The sequence below is a fragment of the Sarcophilus harrisii genome, chromosome 6 (assembly GCF_902635505.1).
Source record: "Sarcophilus harrisii chromosome 6, mSarHar1.11, whole genome shotgun sequence".
NCBI classification, from domain to species: domain Eukaryota; kingdom Metazoa; phylum Chordata; class Mammalia; order Dasyuromorphia; family Dasyuridae; genus Sarcophilus; species Sarcophilus harrisii.
Window position 1 is genome coordinate 182,010,658 of NC_045431.1, and position 18,068 is coordinate 182,028,725.

At 37.0% G+C, this 18,068-nt stretch overlaps 1 protein-coding gene across 3 annotated transcripts in view; it reads left to right on the forward strand.

Moving 5' to 3' along the window:
* The window catches only part of SORCS2 (sortilin related VPS10 domain containing receptor 2), a 1,208,352-nt gene that overhangs the window by 1,130,846 nt on the left and 59,438 nt on the right, over nt 1-18,068 (forward strand). For all 3 annotated transcript variants that reach the window (XM_031943246.1, XM_031943247.1, XM_031943248.1), the window contains exons 15-17: nt 7,069-7,189; nt 9,327-9,460; nt 10,650-10,778. In XM_031943246.1, the coding sequence (XP_031799106.1) occupies nt 7,069-7,189; nt 9,327-9,460; nt 10,650-10,778 (384 nt within the window). The remainder of the gene's footprint in view (nt 1-7,068; nt 7,190-9,326; nt 9,461-10,649; nt 10,779-18,068) is intronic.

Here is an 18,068-nt window from a genome sequence, read left to right on the forward strand (position 1 = left end):
AAGGGAATTTATTGTTGCTATTGTTTCTGGAGAGATAAAGGAGTAATCTAGGAATTTAGGGAACTGGAAGAAAAAGAAATTTGGGAGATTGAGAGAGTTACTAATAACTTAATTGCAAATTTATTGTGCTTTAAGATTTGCAACCCTGTAAGGAAGATAGAGTGAGTATTATTACCACTATTTTTACAAATAAGGAAACACAACCTGAGAAAGGGCAATAACATAGCCACAATCAAAAAGCTAACGCAACCTGAGATTTGAAACCAACCTATCAGGAAACTCAAGGTTATCTCAAAGGCAAAACAGAGGAGGGATACTCAGAGATAGCATCCCCTGTAAAGAGAGATATGGCAACCTCTTTTGATAATTTGGTTAGGATTTGCCTAGAAAAGAACTGGTAGACTTCTATTTATAGTCAAGTGCATGAGTGTGGCAATTGCACAAATAGTTAAAAACTGGCCTAGAGAATGTCAAAATAAGATAGTATAGAAGATTCAAGAAGAATGGACTACCTATATCTGGGAAGGGTGGAGTCATAGTCATGTCTTTTTTTTTGCTGGAAGCATATTTTTTACAAGGAATCTTTTGGCATCTGACATTGTTTCAGAGGCTGCATTGGAAGGATCTTTCAGGAAGGCCATTTTACTCATCTGTGACTGAATTTTGTGAAAAGACTAGGTTGTAAAGGGCCAAAGAGAAGATTTTATATATGATCCTGTATGTGACACATTGCAGTTTATTGAAAAGGGAAGGAGTGATATGATCAGGTTTGTGCTTTAGGAAGATTAATTTGACAGATGAATGGAAGATAGGCTAGAGCGGGGAGAGACTTGGGACAGGGAGACTAAAAGACAACTGAGGATAGTCCAGGAATAAATTAATGAGATTTGTACCAGATACTTGTAGCAGTATCCAAAAGAATGGGACATATAGGAGAGATATCTATAAGGTAACACTGACAGCATTTGGCCACATATTGAATATAAGGGATAAAAAAGAAACAGGGATTTGGGGCAAATGGTAATGAATTTAGTTTTGGATATGTGGAGGCTAAGATGCTAAAATGTCTATCACCTTTTTTAAAAAGGTAATTGGAGATACAAATCTGGAGTAGAAAGAGGGAACAAATGGAGAAACAAGCAAAAAAAGAGAGAATACTTGTTAAATGTGGCTATACACAAAGGCTAGTCAAATCATGTTATCTGGACTTTATTGTAGAATCATAGAATTACTTATTCTGTCCTAGATAATATCAACATATAACAGCCAATATCAAAATCAAGTAGACTGTGCCCCAGTTTAGCAACTGAAACACAGAACAATAGAATGATGAACAGAACAGCTGGATATCACTCTGGAGTGCAAATTGTTTGAGCTTAAAGAGATCTCAACATACTCTCACCTGACTCTGAATAGGGCTGTCCCTTGTTCCAGAGATGGCTCTAACTGTATCTCTAAGCTTCATAAAGGACATTTTACCTTAAAACACAATAATGATTGGAATTTCTTCTGCCTGGTACCTGGTCCACTACATTTCCTTAAGGGTCTCATCAGTCCCCTTCCTGGTTACCTAGTTTATGGCTTTAAGACATTTCCAAAGATCCAAAAGTAGCTTCTGTTAGCCCAGTAAGACAAATAGGGCTACAGAGTCACCAGGTTTGGGAGGACAACAGATGTAGCCACTGTTCCCAAAGAATACATCAGGCTCTCTCCCATGCTGCCTTTGCCTTTATCCTGAAATTAAAAATGGAAAAGTCACGTTTCCACTGTTGGCATTAGGCAACAAATCTATATCATGCTGTGTCAAGACTCTGTTGTGCTTGTGGGAGTTATATACAAAGCCACCACGGGTGGGTATTTAAGTGTTCCTGGTCTTTTTTTTTCTTCTTTGCCTCTGGGGAAAAATCAAATAGGCATTGCATTTTGATCTGGTATAAGCTGTACTCAGTAGTACGATGGGCTGCATGTGGCCAGTAGGACACCTCTATTCTAAATCACCAATGTAATCAGTTAGTCTTTTCTTAGAAGTTTCCTGAAGCAGAAGAGCTAACTGTATTTAAAGAGCTTCCCTTTATCAAAAGACAAGCAGACAAATCTTTATGGGTGCCGATAACTATCTTCAAGGATCTGAATGACTGTCATGTGAACAAGGATTAAATTTGTTCTATTAGGCTCCAGAGAGCAAAATTTCTAGCAATGGGATGGGTGTTTCACTAGACCAAACTAAAGCTTTATACAAAATAGAATTTCTTCACAATTAGATCTGTCCAAAGATAGAATAGAAATACTTTTTAAAATAGGAGGTTGCCTCCCATAGAGGTTTCCAAGTCAAGGCTGAGTGACTATCAGGTATATTGCGCCTCATTCTTGATGAGTAAAATGGCCTTCCTGAAAGAGCCTTCCAATGCAGCCTCTGAAACAATGTCAGATGCCAAAAAATTCCTTGTAAAAAATATGCTTCCAGCAAAAAAAAGACATGACTATGACTCCACCCTTCCCAGATATAGGTAGTCCATTCTTCTTGAATCTTCCGTACTATCTTATTTTGACATTCTCTAGGCCAGCTTTTAACTATTTGTGCAATTGCCACACTCATGCACTTGACTATAAATCCTTTGTAGACAGGAGAACTGCCTCGCACAACCATCCATTACACAAAAAAACCCTTAAAAAGCTTGAAGACTTGCCATAAATAATGCCTACCTTGGACAGCTCATTGTTCAGAAGGAGGTCATAGTTGTCTAATCTGAAACAAACCTTTGAGAGCAACCAATCCAAAGCTTTCATTCTATAAATAAGGAGAATCAGGGCCAGAGATAGAAAAGTAGCTATGTTACTTCTGCTCCCAAAATAATGGAGCCTGCACTGTATATATTTGAAAAGAACATTCATCTTGGAGCAGAGGGCCAAGGTTCACCTTTCTATTTCTTAGCAGCCATTCAGCCACAAGCAAGTCCTATTACTTTGCTGAACACTACTTTCCTAATATGGATAATAAGCAATATCCTTTCAAGAACTGTCATAAGGAAAATACTTAGCAAACTTTAAGTTATGATTACAGAAATATGAGCTGCTATTAATAAGACTTGCATCACTATGTCACAACATTGTCATGAAGTATAAAGTAAACTATGAAAGTCCTGATTTCCCTAGCTTCTTGTAGTCTCAACTGCAGAAAGCCTTCCTCAACTCTTCTTAATTACAATGCCTTTGCTCTCTTAATTATTTTCTATTTATCTTTTATCTAACTTGTTCTTTTAAACTTATATTTGTTCCCATGTTATCTCTTCCTGTGAGACTATAAGCTTCTTGAGAGCAGGAACTGTCTTTTGCATCTTTTTTTGTATCCCCAGTATATAACTTCCTTTTAATATATTTGTTGTTATATTGTCTTTTCCATTAGATTATTAGTTCCTTGAGATCAGAGACTTTTGCCTCTTTTTGTATCTTCACTGCTTACCATAATACCAGGGCCATAGTAGGTGCTGAATAAATGTTGATTGATTGATTGACATAAACCACTATGATACCTGTGCATACTAATGCATGCACAAGTACACATATGTGTATATTTGCTTATGTATGTATGTGTGTGTGTTTGTGGAGGGATACTGAACTCTGGATTTCACCAGGGTGAGGAAACTCCAGGGGTCCTCAAACTACGGCTGTGGGCCAGATGCGACAGCTGAGGATGATTATCCCCCTCCCCCAGGGCTATGAAGTTTCTTTATTTAAAGGCCCACAAAACAAAGTTTTTCTTTTTACGTAGTCCGGCCCTCCAACAGTCTGAGGAACAGTGAACTGGCTCTCTGTTTAAGAAGTTTGAGGACCCCTGCTATCCATTGATATAGATTAACAGTTAGTCTCCCTGAGAGTCATAGACGTACAGAGTTGCCTATGGAATTAAAAGGTTCTGTGATTTACTACAGTTATGCACCTAATATGTATCAGAGACAGTGAACCCAGATCTTATTATCATCAAAGCTAGCCTTTCTCTCTTAGTAAATAATAATATTAGTAATAATAATGATAAATATTATTAAAAACAACAATAATCACCTTTCACCCTTATTTCACCTATAAAGAAAAAAGTGAGATTACTTGGTGCTCACCTTCATTATAGAAATCTAAATGCTATATAGAAAGTTCTGTTCCTGGCTAGCAACTTGTTAAAAAAAAAAAAAAAGTGTGCAGCAGAATAAGTGGCTTTGGTGGGCAGTCAGATTTATCACCAGGACGTCATACAGAAAGCTTTTGCTTATTAAATTTAAATGAATAAACAGGCTTCCTTTTGGCATTTTCTCTCTTGCTCCCCACCTCCTTCCCATGGAATTCAGAATTAAGTAGATGACAAATGTTTCCAGTGGCATTAGCTGAGTTTTTGTATTCACTGAAAGCCAGGACTTCCTGGGTACATTGTGAGGATTAATTAGATAGACCAAAATAGCATTTTCTTTTACATCCATTGAGCCTTCCAGACTCTAAATAAATGGAAGGTATTAGGCCAATTATTATTTCCCCATAATAATGAAGTATGCAGCCATCTTCCTAACTGCTTTCTAATGTCATCTCATGGGGATATAGATGAAGTACCCCCATCTCTATAAATGTTGAACTACTTGGTATTTCCAATGGCACCATCATATCTTAAAACTGATTGTCCCAGAGGCCATTCTACTTTGTGACAAGTTGCCAATTACAACTAAGGCCAATGAAGGCATTAAAGAAAGATTCCAGCTGCTCCATTACAAGTCCCAATAGATGCTATGGTATACTTAGCAGAAGGAATTGTGTCTCATATAGAGCATATGAGTACTCCATGCATTTGTGATGCAGCCCATTGTGAGATATCCCTCAAAGATAGTGATTTTTGGACAGAGCTTAAGTAATATGTGGAGAAATATCACATTATTCTTTCAATCAATAGGCATTTCTTAAGTGCATGCTGTTTGGAGGATTGTGCTGAGCATTATGAGAAATGAGACTTAGCCTTGGCTTTCTTTCATAAAGATTACAATCTAGTAGGGAGACAATGAACAGAGGATGTGTAGAATACACATAAGTGCATTTAAGAGGAGCCCAAAAGAATTTTGAATTAGGTCAGAGAGGAAAAGTACATAGGTGGGAAATCAGTCACGATAACTAGAACAAGATGATGGAATTTGTAGCAAATGCTGAATTCATATGTTAAAGACCATTGACAGCCCTTATAATCCTTTGGCAGGTTACGACCATCAGCACCACACCATCAGCAATGATGATTCTATTATCCTGATGCTTCTGCCTCCCTCCTACAAGGAGGAAGTCCTACTGATCTATCATCCTGGTTTTAGCTACAAATCTACTTAATCATAGATTTGGGGTTAGGTAAGACTTGAGTTCTAAGCCTGCCTCAAACAGTAGTGGTGTGACTGGGAAATTATTTAAGGTCCCTGCACCTAAATTTCCTCATCTATAGTTTATGTGTGGTATTAAGGAATCATGTTTACTGAGAAGCTTCCTCAATGTGTCTATTTTTTATTCTGGTCATTTAGTCATTTCAGTCATATCCGACTCTTCATGAACCCATTTGGGATTTACTTGGCAAAAATACTGAAGTGGTTTGCCATTTCCTCCATCTCATATTACAGATGAGGAGCTAAGGCAAACAGGGTAAATGATTTGCCCAAAGTCACACAGCCAGTAAGTGTCTGAGGCCAGATTTGAACTCACGAAGTTGTCTTTGTGATTTCAAGCCCAGTGCTCTATCCACTGTGTGCCTAGTTGCCTTTTTTTATGAATGAGATGATATCAATGAGCTTTACTTAAAGCTGTTAAAGATCTTAAAGCACAGTATACCCTAAAGAACTGGATCGTGACGATTCTGTGTTCCAATGGCAGAAATAACTAAGTCATAATATCATTTTCTGAGCCTTCCCCTCTTCTGAAGCAGCTAGATCACACAATGGATAAAGCACACTGAGTTTGGAGTGAGGAAAACCCAAGCTTTTATGTATCATTATTAACTATAAGGTCCAAGGCAAGTTATTTAACCTCAGTTAACCTGAGTTAACCTGCCTCATTTTCCTCAATTGCCAATGTAAATACTTTTTGTAAGGATCAACTAAGATAATATTTATATATTAAATATAGTGTACGCTATACCTGGCAGATACTATACAGTTAATAAATTATTGCTTTCTTTCCCTCCCTCCATTTTAGTATATTTATGAAATGACAGATCATAAATTTATACCTAGAACACCTATCTCTTCATTTCATAGTTAAGGCAACATATATCCAGAGAGGTTATAAGTTATCCAAAGTCATATATTAGTAAGTGTCAGAGATAGAATTTGAACTCAAATTCTTTGTTTCCACAATCAGTGTTCTTTAAATTGTACCTTGCCATCTTGAAATCCTGCCACTTTGTTGCAAACAATTTAGTACTCAACTACTTACTGTATTAGATTTATTTTCTATTTTACATATGTACATTGTGCTTCCCCAAATAAATTTTAAGATCTTTGAGGACAGAAATCATTTGTTACAAATTCATAGAATTTCAGAGTTGAAAAACACTTTAATCAGTCATCAAGCCCATAATTCTGTCCTGAATATTTTCCAAAATTGGTCCATCAACTCACTAGGGAGTCTGTTTTCATATTGAAGAACATTGAATATAAGTCAATCCTTTTTTTTATATTGAGTTGAATTTGCTTCCTTGTAATTTCTACCTAAGAGCAGTAAGAAGACTGGTCTGTCAAATTTATTTATGTTCTCCAAAGTCTACCTAACCCTATATTCTCTAGCTTGAAGTGATAACCCTCTCTTTGGAATTAATGTACTTCTTTGTACTTTATTCATTACATTTTGTTTTATGATCTGTTTTTTTAATATTTTCCTCCAAATTTTTAGACTGTAAACTGTATGAAAGCAAACACAGAATCTTTCCTTTTTTCATTTTAATATCTCCCCCAAAATCTAGCATAAAGCCCTCCACACAATGGGTACTAAATATATATGGGAGGGAGAAGGGGTAACAATATTTATGGAATTCACCATTTGTTCTCTTCTTTCCTTTACCAGGGTCTTTGGTCATATAAGTTTCCGTTCAGATTGGGAACTGGTGAAAGTGGATTTCAGGCCCTCTTTTCCCAGGCAATGCACTGAGGATGATTATGACTACTGGAATCTCACCAACTTGCAGGTATTTTCATGGAACTCCAAAGGAAAGAACAGTGACCATACATGGACAACACTGAAGTTGACTGTTTTTCACTTGTCTAAAATGGATGAGATATACATAAATGGGGACCTTGGGAACAGATGACCCAGAACTTGGTGGAAATTATCTTCACTTCCAAAGTCCTCCTCTGATGTCTAATTGTGGCGTGGGTGTAACCCTGAGTCATCTGGGTTGTGACATATCATAGTGTAAGCTCTGACACTTTGTACTGGGCTAGGAAAACTTTAATTCCATTAACCCCTACAACAGACTAATAGGTCTAATCCACTAAGGGCCCAAAAACTTTTTAAACAATAGGTTGGGTACTCAATGTAGGTTGATGATGACAACTCCTTGAAACAAAGAAAAATGGAAAATGACACCCTGCTGTGGTTGACAGTGATAGAATAGTAAAGGGGGGACAGAAGAGACAGAGTTACATCATTTTATGCCTGTCTCTAAACATTAACTCTGCTCTCAGAACCACAAATATGAGAACCTTTTCCAGTTACAAATGATCATTGGTGAGCAAGCATTTTACTAATGGAACTGAATTGTCTCAGTACTGAAGTTCTCAAAATAAATATAATTAGAGGATAAAAGGAAATAACAATGAAATGAAAGCATGGGTCATGGGTTCTCTTTATTTGGCAAACCAAATAATGGAATTAGGGGATTATGATTTTTTTTTCATATCTCCAAAGGCAACAAGAAGCATGAATTTATGGGACATTTGAGTTGTCTCTTATTGCAGGATTTATGACAAGCATTTATAAAAAAGATACCAAGGAAAATAATTGCAAATTAGGCAACATATGTTGCAGAGAATAAGGATGTGAGAGATTCTTGACCTAAGATAGATTTCAAGTGCCTTACCTTGGATGGGAAAAATATATGGATATATTCCATCAAAAAAGACTAATCTTTCTGAGTTCAAATCCAGCCTCAAGCATTTATTAGCTGTGTGACCTTGGGAAAGTCACTTAACCCTGTTTGCCTCGGCTTCCTCATCTATAAAATGAGATGGAGAAGGAAATGGCAAACAACTCCAGTATCTTTGCTAAGAAAACTCCAAATATGGTTTTGAAGAGTGAAGCAACTCAGAAATAATAAAAATACATTTCCTATATATCACATATAAGTGATATTATATATATGTACATATATGTAAAGATATATGTATGTACATATATACAAATACATATTTATTTTACTAGTTTTTGTTTTCCTTGTAAATCTATTTTTATGCATTTAAAAACCTTATTCTGTGAAGGAGTTCATAGATTTCATCAGGCAGCCAGAAGGAATCCAGGACACACACACAAAAAGATTAAGAACCTTTGCAGTAGAGAAATGCCAGGAAGAATTATAAAAGATGTTCTGCATTAAATCAACATGTAGTTTGATGCTTTTTTGCTTCAATGCAAAGATATGCATAAGATATGAAGGCAATAAAAGTGTTGAAAATATGATTCTGAAATAAGAAATGAGAAAAGCCAAAAGTTTGCAGGTCACACAGAGATCTTATGACTTTGTTATGAATGCTTTCTTGAAGAAAATGATAGACATGTCATACGCACAAAAAATGAAATGTATACTTTAACACAAGTTCTAAGATTAGTACTAGACCCTAAGAGGTACCAAACTTAAAATAGAAAGAAATTTAATTGTGTCTGGGGACACTTAGAACTTCTCAGATTGCAATGTGTCAAGGCCAAGCTAGACATTATTTACATAAAAGAACAGGCTATTTGTATTATGCCTAAATCTAATTCCAGTTTAGGGGTGTGTTAGAGCATTCTCATGTACTATCACTCCATGGTCTTGTCCAGAGTGATGTGATAGAAGGAGGATTGAATGGGCGGTCAGTTGACTTGGATACAAATCCTGAATCTGTCACTTGGTAGGATTTGGGGCAAGCCTCTTCCTCTTTCTTGGGTTCAGTTTATCATCCACAAAACAAGAAACTTGAACCAGATGATCTTTGTCAATGAAAAATTTCATATAATCAATGGAGCTCTTCAGAGCAACTTTTGGCCTTCTAATGACAAAAAATGTCTCCCTCTTCTCAACCAGAACTTTCACCATCATCTGCTACAACCTTTTTTGCTGATTACAGGGTAATCGTTGCATCATGGGCCAACAGAGGAGCTTCCGAAAAAGGAAGACCACATCATGGTGTATCAAGGGACAGAGCTTCACATCAGTGCTCACGTCCAGTGTGTGCAAGTGCTCAAGCTCAGATTTCTTTTGGTAAGTCCAAGGAAAGCCTTATGTCTTCAATGAGTCTGGGAAGCCCCTGAGTATGAAGGGATGAAAAAGGCCGTGTGTAGACACTTAAAATCAGTTCAATCAATCACATATTCAGGATACACTTATGATATCACACTGTGCTCTTTGCTAGAAGAGATAAAAGATTTCAATAAGATACTGTATTCACCCTCAGGAAACTTATAATCCAGCAGAGAACCAAAAAAAAAAAACTTGTATAAGTAGAATACATAAAATGTACTGAATATTGGGAGATGGCTCTTTTCCTGGTTAGGAATTGGATATCAAATTTCCGCAGAAAAAGGGAGAGAAAGGGGAGGGAAGAAAGAGAGAAAAACTGAAGCAGTGCAAAAGAGAGAGGGAGAAAGAAAGAGGAAAAAAGGTAGGGAAGATGGGTGGGGGGGAGAAAAGAGAAAGGAGAATGGGAGGGAGAAAGAGATACAAAGGAGAAAGAGGCAGGTGGATAAAAAAAAGAGAAGAAAGACAAAGGAAAGGGAGGAAGGAAAAGAAGGGGAGAGAGACGGAGAGAAAAAGACAGAGAGATGGAAACAGACACAAACACAGAGACAGAAAAAGAAAGAGAGTGAGGGAGAAAGGGAGAGGAAAAGGAAGGGAGAGAAATAGACAGAGACAGAGAGAGAAGGGAGAGAGATAAAGGTGGGAAGAGATAGAAACAAAAACAGAAACTCAAGGTTGGGAAGGGGAGAATGGCAGATAGCAGAGTTTAATGGTTGGAGTCAGGAAGACCTTAATTCATCTTCCCCCTTTGATTTTACTGTCTGTGTGACTCTAAGCATGTTATTAAACTACTCAGGGCTCACAAATATCAGACAGGGAGTCTTTTCCACATTGCTGCCTATCACCTCCAGGACCATTCCATAATCCTTTCCATAGCCAGAATCCTTGTGAGAAGCAAAGAATACTCTAGCTAGAGTCTATGTCTCCAGGGTCAAGTTTTGGCTCCATTACTTACCAACTATAGGACCATGAAGAAAGCCATTTCCCCTTATTAGACATCAATTTCGTCCTCCAAGATGCTCTAAATTCAGTGATAATTTCTAAATGGATTTCCTTAACTTTGCCCCTCTCCAGACTGTGCTGGGTAGAGGACCTGCCCTGAAATGACCATGGTGATGATTGATCATCTCTTCTCTCTCTTTTCTTCTCTTAGTGATTATGGGTTTGAACGATCGGCACCTTCAAAATCAGAAGCCAAAAAGTGTTTTGCAAATTTCTGGTTTAATCCTGATTTGCCTCCTGAAGACTGTGTGTTGGGTCAAGCATACACTAGCAGCCCAGGGTAAGTGCTTTTTCTGTGCTTTTCCATCTCAAACCCAGGGAACAAAACAATGCAAAATGGTCGATTTTTTTTTTCAAATTTCTATTTGTTCACTGTCAGCTCCTCTAATTAAACCTTAGTTTCTTCATCTGGGAAATGGGAATAAAAATCCCCTGCCCAGCCTCCTTTAGCAGACTGTTATAAGATGTAACTGAAATGAAGAAGTATGAAATATACTTCTTGAGAAATGTTGCATTGGAAAGAGCACTGCTCAGGAAACCTAGATGCTAAACTCCATTTTTTTCTACTCATTTTCCTACCCACATAACCTTGAAAAATAGATTTTCCTTTTTGGGGATACAGATTCTTGACTATAAAATGAAAGTGTTCAATTAGATCATCTCTGAGGTGCCCTGTAGCTTGAAATTTTATAATATTTCCTGGTACTTCTTTTTGGGCTATAAAGTTTAGACATGAATAATTTTGGTTCTTGAAGGGAACACCTGTTATCTATGTATAGTCTACTATTGACTGACAAGAATCACAGACTATCATGGTTGAAAAGCCCAGATTTAGAACTGAAAGCAGCTTTAGAGGCCATTAAATCCAATTCCCTTATTTCAGATAAGGAAACCAGAAGGCAAATGACTTGCCTAAAGTCACACATCTAGTAAGTGTTTGAGAAAAGTCAGATTTTCCTAATTATAAGCTCAGTGTTCTCTCTACTGGAATACCAGCTGCTTAATCCAATTCAATAAGAATTTAGTAATGTGTGTTCCCTAGATGGCCCAATGAATAGAATGCTGGTTCTGGAGTCAGGAAGGCTCGTCTTCATTAGCTTAAATTCATCCTCCCATGCTTATTTGCTGAATGACCCTAGGCAGGTCATTTAACCACGTTGGCCAGTTTCCTTATCTGCAAAATGTCCTGGAAAAAGAAATGGCAAGCTATTCCAGTATCTTTTCTAAGAAACCCCCAAATGGGGTCATGAAGAGTCAGACATGACTGAAAAACAACATATGTACCAGCCATTAACAGCTATAAAAGCAAACAAGGGAACAAACTCTGATATCTAAGAACTTGCATTCCATTCAGGGAGAAAGTAGCACATCATGATATCTTCTTTGAAAACAACTTGTGATTTCATTGAAATTGAGAATTCCCAGTGAAGATATACCCTCTATCTACTAATGTGAATCAAAAACAGTTCTATAGTGCCTAGTCTTAGAGAATTGATTGCATCATTGAGAGTTTAAGTGATTTGTCCAAAATTATACAGTCAATATGTGCCTGAGGCAAAACTTGAACTCAGATCTTCCTTATTCAAGGTCTATCCATTATATTAAATACATATCTACATGATAAAAAAGGAGAATAGGAAAATAATGAGGATCAGAAATAGCTTCCTACAAGATACCTCCATAACATATAGGATAAGTGATCATCTAGTCTCCCATATTTGACCTCTGATTATTTCCAAAGCAGCCCATTCCACTTTGGATTAGCTCTAAATTCTGGGAAGGTTTTCCTCATCTGGAGTCTGAAACTGCCTTCTTATAATTTCTACCTGTTGGACTTAGTTCCATCCCCCAGGATCAAAAAGAATAAATCCAACTCACTATTGCAAATAAAATGTCTCCTTGAAGGCAACAACAGTGTTTTACTCATAAGTTTTCTCTTCTCTAGGCTAATTATCCCCAGTGCTTTTAACTAACCCACAGTCTGAATGTAAGAGAATGCCTAATACAGAGAGTGCCAGACTAGAAATTAAGAGACCTGTTCTTGAATCTTGCTTCACAGAGTGCCTCAGTTTTTTCATCTATGAAAGGAGGCAATAGAAATCCATAGTCTGCCTAACACACATTGGGAAAAGTGTTTTGTAAACCTTAAAACACCATGCAGTTGTAAATTGTGATAATTATTCATGGTCTCCAGTCACCAGAGCCAGTCTGGAATGGATGTATGCCCTTCCCTAGACACATAACAGCTTGTCTATGTCCTTCCTACAAATATAGATTCCTCTGTCTCCACCTCCTATTGTACCATTGAGGGACATGGAGCTCTTCTGAAGGTATGATGAGAAGGGAATTGGGGAGAAGTGAAGGAAAGAAGAATCCTCATTGGTCTTGAAGTTCCATATTCTCTTTCTCTCAGAAGCACGTACTAGGATGCCTTACTTTTATTTCCTGCCTAACTTCACAAGTGCAGCCATTGTCTGGCTCACATCACTCAAGAAGATGAGTCGGTGCAAGAGTTTTCTTTGATCATGACCTGTATTCTTCTTTCCTGCCTGGCTTCTGTGTCATAAAACAACAATAACAACAACAACAAACAAACAAACAAACAAACAAAAAACTTGAAGGCATTTTTAGGCTGCTGTTTGTGCAGCTATTAAGAGCACAACTTTTGCCTTTCTCCCCAGTCCATTCATTTTAAAGAATCCCAATCCCCAAGAAATCTCATATTAGACATCAAATGTCTTCAAGAGCCAATGGAAACCTCTTAAATTTTCCATGGTGATATCACTTTCCTCATTACCTGTTCTCTGGCCCCATACCCAATCCTGCAAACTTGCCCTCATATTACCCGTTTTGATTAGAATCAGGGATAAGTGTTAACATCCTGGACTTGCTACTATGTGATGGTGGGGAAAATCAGATTGATTGATATTTAGACGCCTAGCTAGATGAGTAAGTAAACAGATAGACAGATGATTTGTTGTTCAGTGGTGCCCAACTCTTCATGACCCTATTTGGGGTTTTCTTGGCAAAGATGCTGGAGTGGCTTTCCATTGCTTCTCTGGCTCCTTTTTACAGATGAGAAATGGAGGCAAACAGGGTTAAGTGATTTGCTGAGGTCATATTAAAAACTCACAAAGATGATTCCAACCCAGCACGCTATCCACTATGTCTCACGACTGCCCTTAGATAGACGATAGATAAATGTTAGATGATAGATAATTGATAGCAAGAGCAAGCAAGTATTTAAATATCATTTAGCATTGACAGCTAGGTGGCCCAGTGGATAGAATACTGGGCCTGATATCAAGAAGAACTGAGTTCATATCTAGCTTGACCCCAGGAAAGTCATTTAAATTTCGCTTACCTCTGTTTACTCAACTATAAACAGGAATGATAACAACCCTATCTCATGGGTGGTAGTAAAGATCAAATTAGATAATATTTGTAAACCCAGTACCTGGCACATAGGAAGCACTTTTTTTTTTATTTAATAGCCTTTTATTTACAGGATATATGCATGGGTAACTTTACAGCATTAACAATTGCCAAACCTCTTCTTCCAATTTTTTACCTCTTACCCCCCCTCCCCCAGATGACAGGATGACAAGTAGATGTTAAATACATTAAAATATAAATTAGATACACAATAAGTATACATGACCAAACCGTTATTTTGCTGTACAAAAAGAATCAGACTCTGAAATATTGTACAATTAGCTTGTGAAGGAAATCAAAAATGCAGGTGGGCATAAATATAGGGATTGGGAATTCAATGTAATGGTTTTTAGTCATCTCCCAGAGTTCTTTTTCTGGGCATAGCTGGTTCAGTTCATTACTGCTCCACTGGAAATGATTTGGTTGATCTCGTTGCTGAGGATGGCCAGGTCCATCAGAACTGGTCATCATCTAGTATTGTTGTTGAAGTATATAATGATCTCCTGGTCCTGCTCATTTCACTCAGCATCAGTTCGTGTAAGTCTCTCCAGGCCTTTCTGAAATCATCCTGTTGGTCATTTCTTACAGAACAGTAATATTCCATAATATTCATATACCACAATTTATTCAGCCATTCTCCAACTGATGGACATCCATTCAGTTTCCAGTTTTCAGCCACTACAAAAAGGGCTGCCACAAACATTCGTGCACATACAGGTCCCTTTCCCTTCTTTATAATCTCTTTGGGATATAATCCCAGTAGTAACACTGCTGGATCAAAGGCTATGCACAGTTTGATAACTTTTTGAGCATAGTTCCAAACTACTCTCCAAAATGGTTGGATTCGTTCACAACTCCACCAACAATGCATCAATGTCCCAGTTTTCCCGCATCCCCTCTAACAATCATCATTATTTTTTCCTGTCATCTTAGCCAATCTGACAGGTGTGCAGTGGTATCTTAGAGTTGTCTTAATTTGCATTTCTCTGATTAGTAATGACTTGGAGCATCTTTTCATATGACTAGAAATAGTTTCAATTTCTTCATCTGAGAATTATCTGTTCATATCCTTTGACCATTTTTCAATTGGAGAATGGCTTGATTTTTTATAAATTAGAGTTAATTCTCTATATATTTTGGAAATGAGGCCTTTTTCAGAACCTTTGACTGTAAAAATATTTTCCCAGTTTATTGAGGAAGCACTTTATAAATATGTATTCCCTTCCCAACCACTTGATTCCCATTTTCTGTGTGATACCTGGCACTGTGCAAAGTCTTAGAGATACAAATACATGAGAGCTCCTGCCCTCATAAAGCTTTATATTCTGCTAAGGGAAATCAGCATATAAAGGGGAACTAGAATGGGGTAGAATTATATATTCTACAATGCATGGTTTAGAATAGTGGTAAATTAAAGGAGACTTAGTTATAAGTGAGGTAAAGCAATGCTCACAGCTTACTGGGAAATTTGGGCATTCCTAGGATGGATTCAAATTTCACATGGGGAAAGAGTAAGGAGGAAATGATAGGTGTGATCCCATAAGCTATATAAATCACCTCTTTGGGCTCTTGTTTCTTCAAATGTAAAACTGGGGATGGGATTTAGACTAAATTTGTAAAGTCCCTTCCAAATCTGGTGACTCTATGAACATACTAAATCATTCAAAACAGTCTCTCCAGATGAAGACACTCAGGATTAAGAGACTTGTCTAAGGTCACACAATTAGGCCTTCTGATTCCCAGGCTTTCCACTATTCTAGGACTTCCATTTTTTCCCCTCTGTCTCCCACAACATTATTTTAATTTTTTTTAATATGATGTTATTTTAAAATTCTCTTATTTTCATTCAGCTTTAGTCTAAATGGTAAATGATAATTGGGGAGAGGGGAAACCCAAGAGGAAAATAGAAACAAAGGTATAATATATAGAAAAGAACCCTGAATGACTTGTTCTGATGATGTGAGTGGCAAATAGCATCCAAACATTTGTCACTTTGGAAGACAGAGACAACCTTCTTTTTAAAAATATATATATATATATATATATATATATATATTTTTTCAAGTTACATGTAAAAACAATTTTAACATCAACACTTAAAAATGTTCCAGATTTCTCCCTTGCTTTACTTCCCCTTCATATAGAAGGCAGGCAGTTTGATGTAGATTATACATATGCAGTCATGCTTTAATTTGCATTCAGACTCCATCAGTTCTTTCTCTGGAGGTGAATAATATTTTTCATCACAAGTCCTTTGGAATTGTTTTACATTACTATAGTGCTGAGAATCTCTAAATCATTCAGAGCTGATCATCACACAATATTGTTGTTACTGCGCACACTGTTCTTCAGATTCTGTTCACTTCATTTTGCATAAGTTCATATGAGTCTTTTCAGATTTTTGTAAAAGCATTCTGCTAATCATCTCTTATTTGTTGTTCAGTAATTTCCAATTTTTTGTGACCGTATTTGGGGTTTTCTTCGCAAAGATACTGGAGAGGTTTGCCATTCCCTTTCCCAGCTCATTTTATAAATGAGGAAACTGAGGCAAATGGGATTAACACAAAGTCATGCAGCTGGGAAGTATCTGAAGTTGTCTTTGAACTCAGAAAAATCATTCTTCCTGACTCCAGGCCCACAATTTTATCCACTGTATCACCTAACTGCCTTTGCATTTCTTAAAGCACAGTACTTCCATCAGGGCATCTAGTGATATAATGCATAAAATCAGAATTGCCCTAGTAATTATGAAGCTTTTAGGAGTTACAACTGCCAATTTCCCATATAGAAATATAAACAGTTTTAACCTTATTGAATTCATTATTTCTTTATCATGTTTATCTTTTTTTTTATTTTCTTCAGTACTTTTTATGTATTCTTTACCAAGCTGTTGATTCCTTATTCACGATTATCTTGCATCATTCTGATTTGTTTTCCCATTTTTCCTCTACCTCACTTACTTGATTTTTAAAATACATTTAGGAATTTTTTTGGGCTCGAGAACAATTCATATTTTTGATATGAGCTGTTTTGACATTGTTGACTTCTTTTGAGTTCACTTTTTGATCTTCCCTCTCATCATAATACCTTTCTATGATCAAGTTCTTTTTGTTGTTGCTTACTTATTTTTGCAGTTTATTTCTTGACTTAGCATTATGTTAAAGAGTATGTCCCAGAGTAGAAGGGGCACTGTTCCAATCTTCAGGACTTTTTATGCTATTTTTCATGCTCTGCCTTCAATAGTTAATTCTGGGCATCTGTAAGTTTTGAGTTCTTCCATGATGATATACTCATCTGGTCTGTGCTTTGGTCTATGAGTGAACACAAATACTCTTTTCTGTTCTGAAACTATGACCAGAGTTCCCCTCTCCTCTTTGGTCACACCCTCTATTACACTAATTCTCCTCCTTACCCTGGGGTTGTGACCCAGAATTATATGTGGGCCCTGCACTAAGCTCTGTTCACACCCTTATGAAATAGATGTTTCTTGCCAACCTTCTAAGTGGTCTTGGGCATCTCATTCTTTTGTTGGTTCCATAGCTCCAGGATTCATTTTGAGGAATTCTTTAAAGTTGTTTAGAGAGAAATTTAGGAGAGATCAGGCAAGTCCCTGCCTTTACCTGCCATCTTGGCTCCACTCCTCAAGACTAGCCTTTGACCTGTCAAAATTAGGAAGTAAGAAGTATTTGATTTATTGCATGGTAAAAGGTCTCATTTCCTCAGGTGACTGGCAGACTTAATATTATATGAATATGGTAGCCTATAAGAAGTCAGATATACACAAAAGGTCTGTTGACTATTAAGCCAGATTCAAATATCACTTCTGACAACCTCTCTTAGACTCAGTTTCCTCAACAGTAAAATGAGTAAGGTGGTCTAGGCTTCTGAGGACCCTCTTAGCTATGAATAAATTATGATGGAGGCTTAATGATAAGTCCTTTTGAAATGTGCCTTAAGTTATTATTATTCCCCTCAAAAAACACCAAAATAAAATGTGTCTTTAGTGGCTCGATACTAAAATTGACCTTAGCTAAAGAAAAATGCCTTGTTTCAGAGAGTTTTAGAGCCAGAATGTGTCTTGCAAGAAACTAAATGGAAGGTCAGAGCTGGATCAGTATTTCAATCAGGCAGTCAG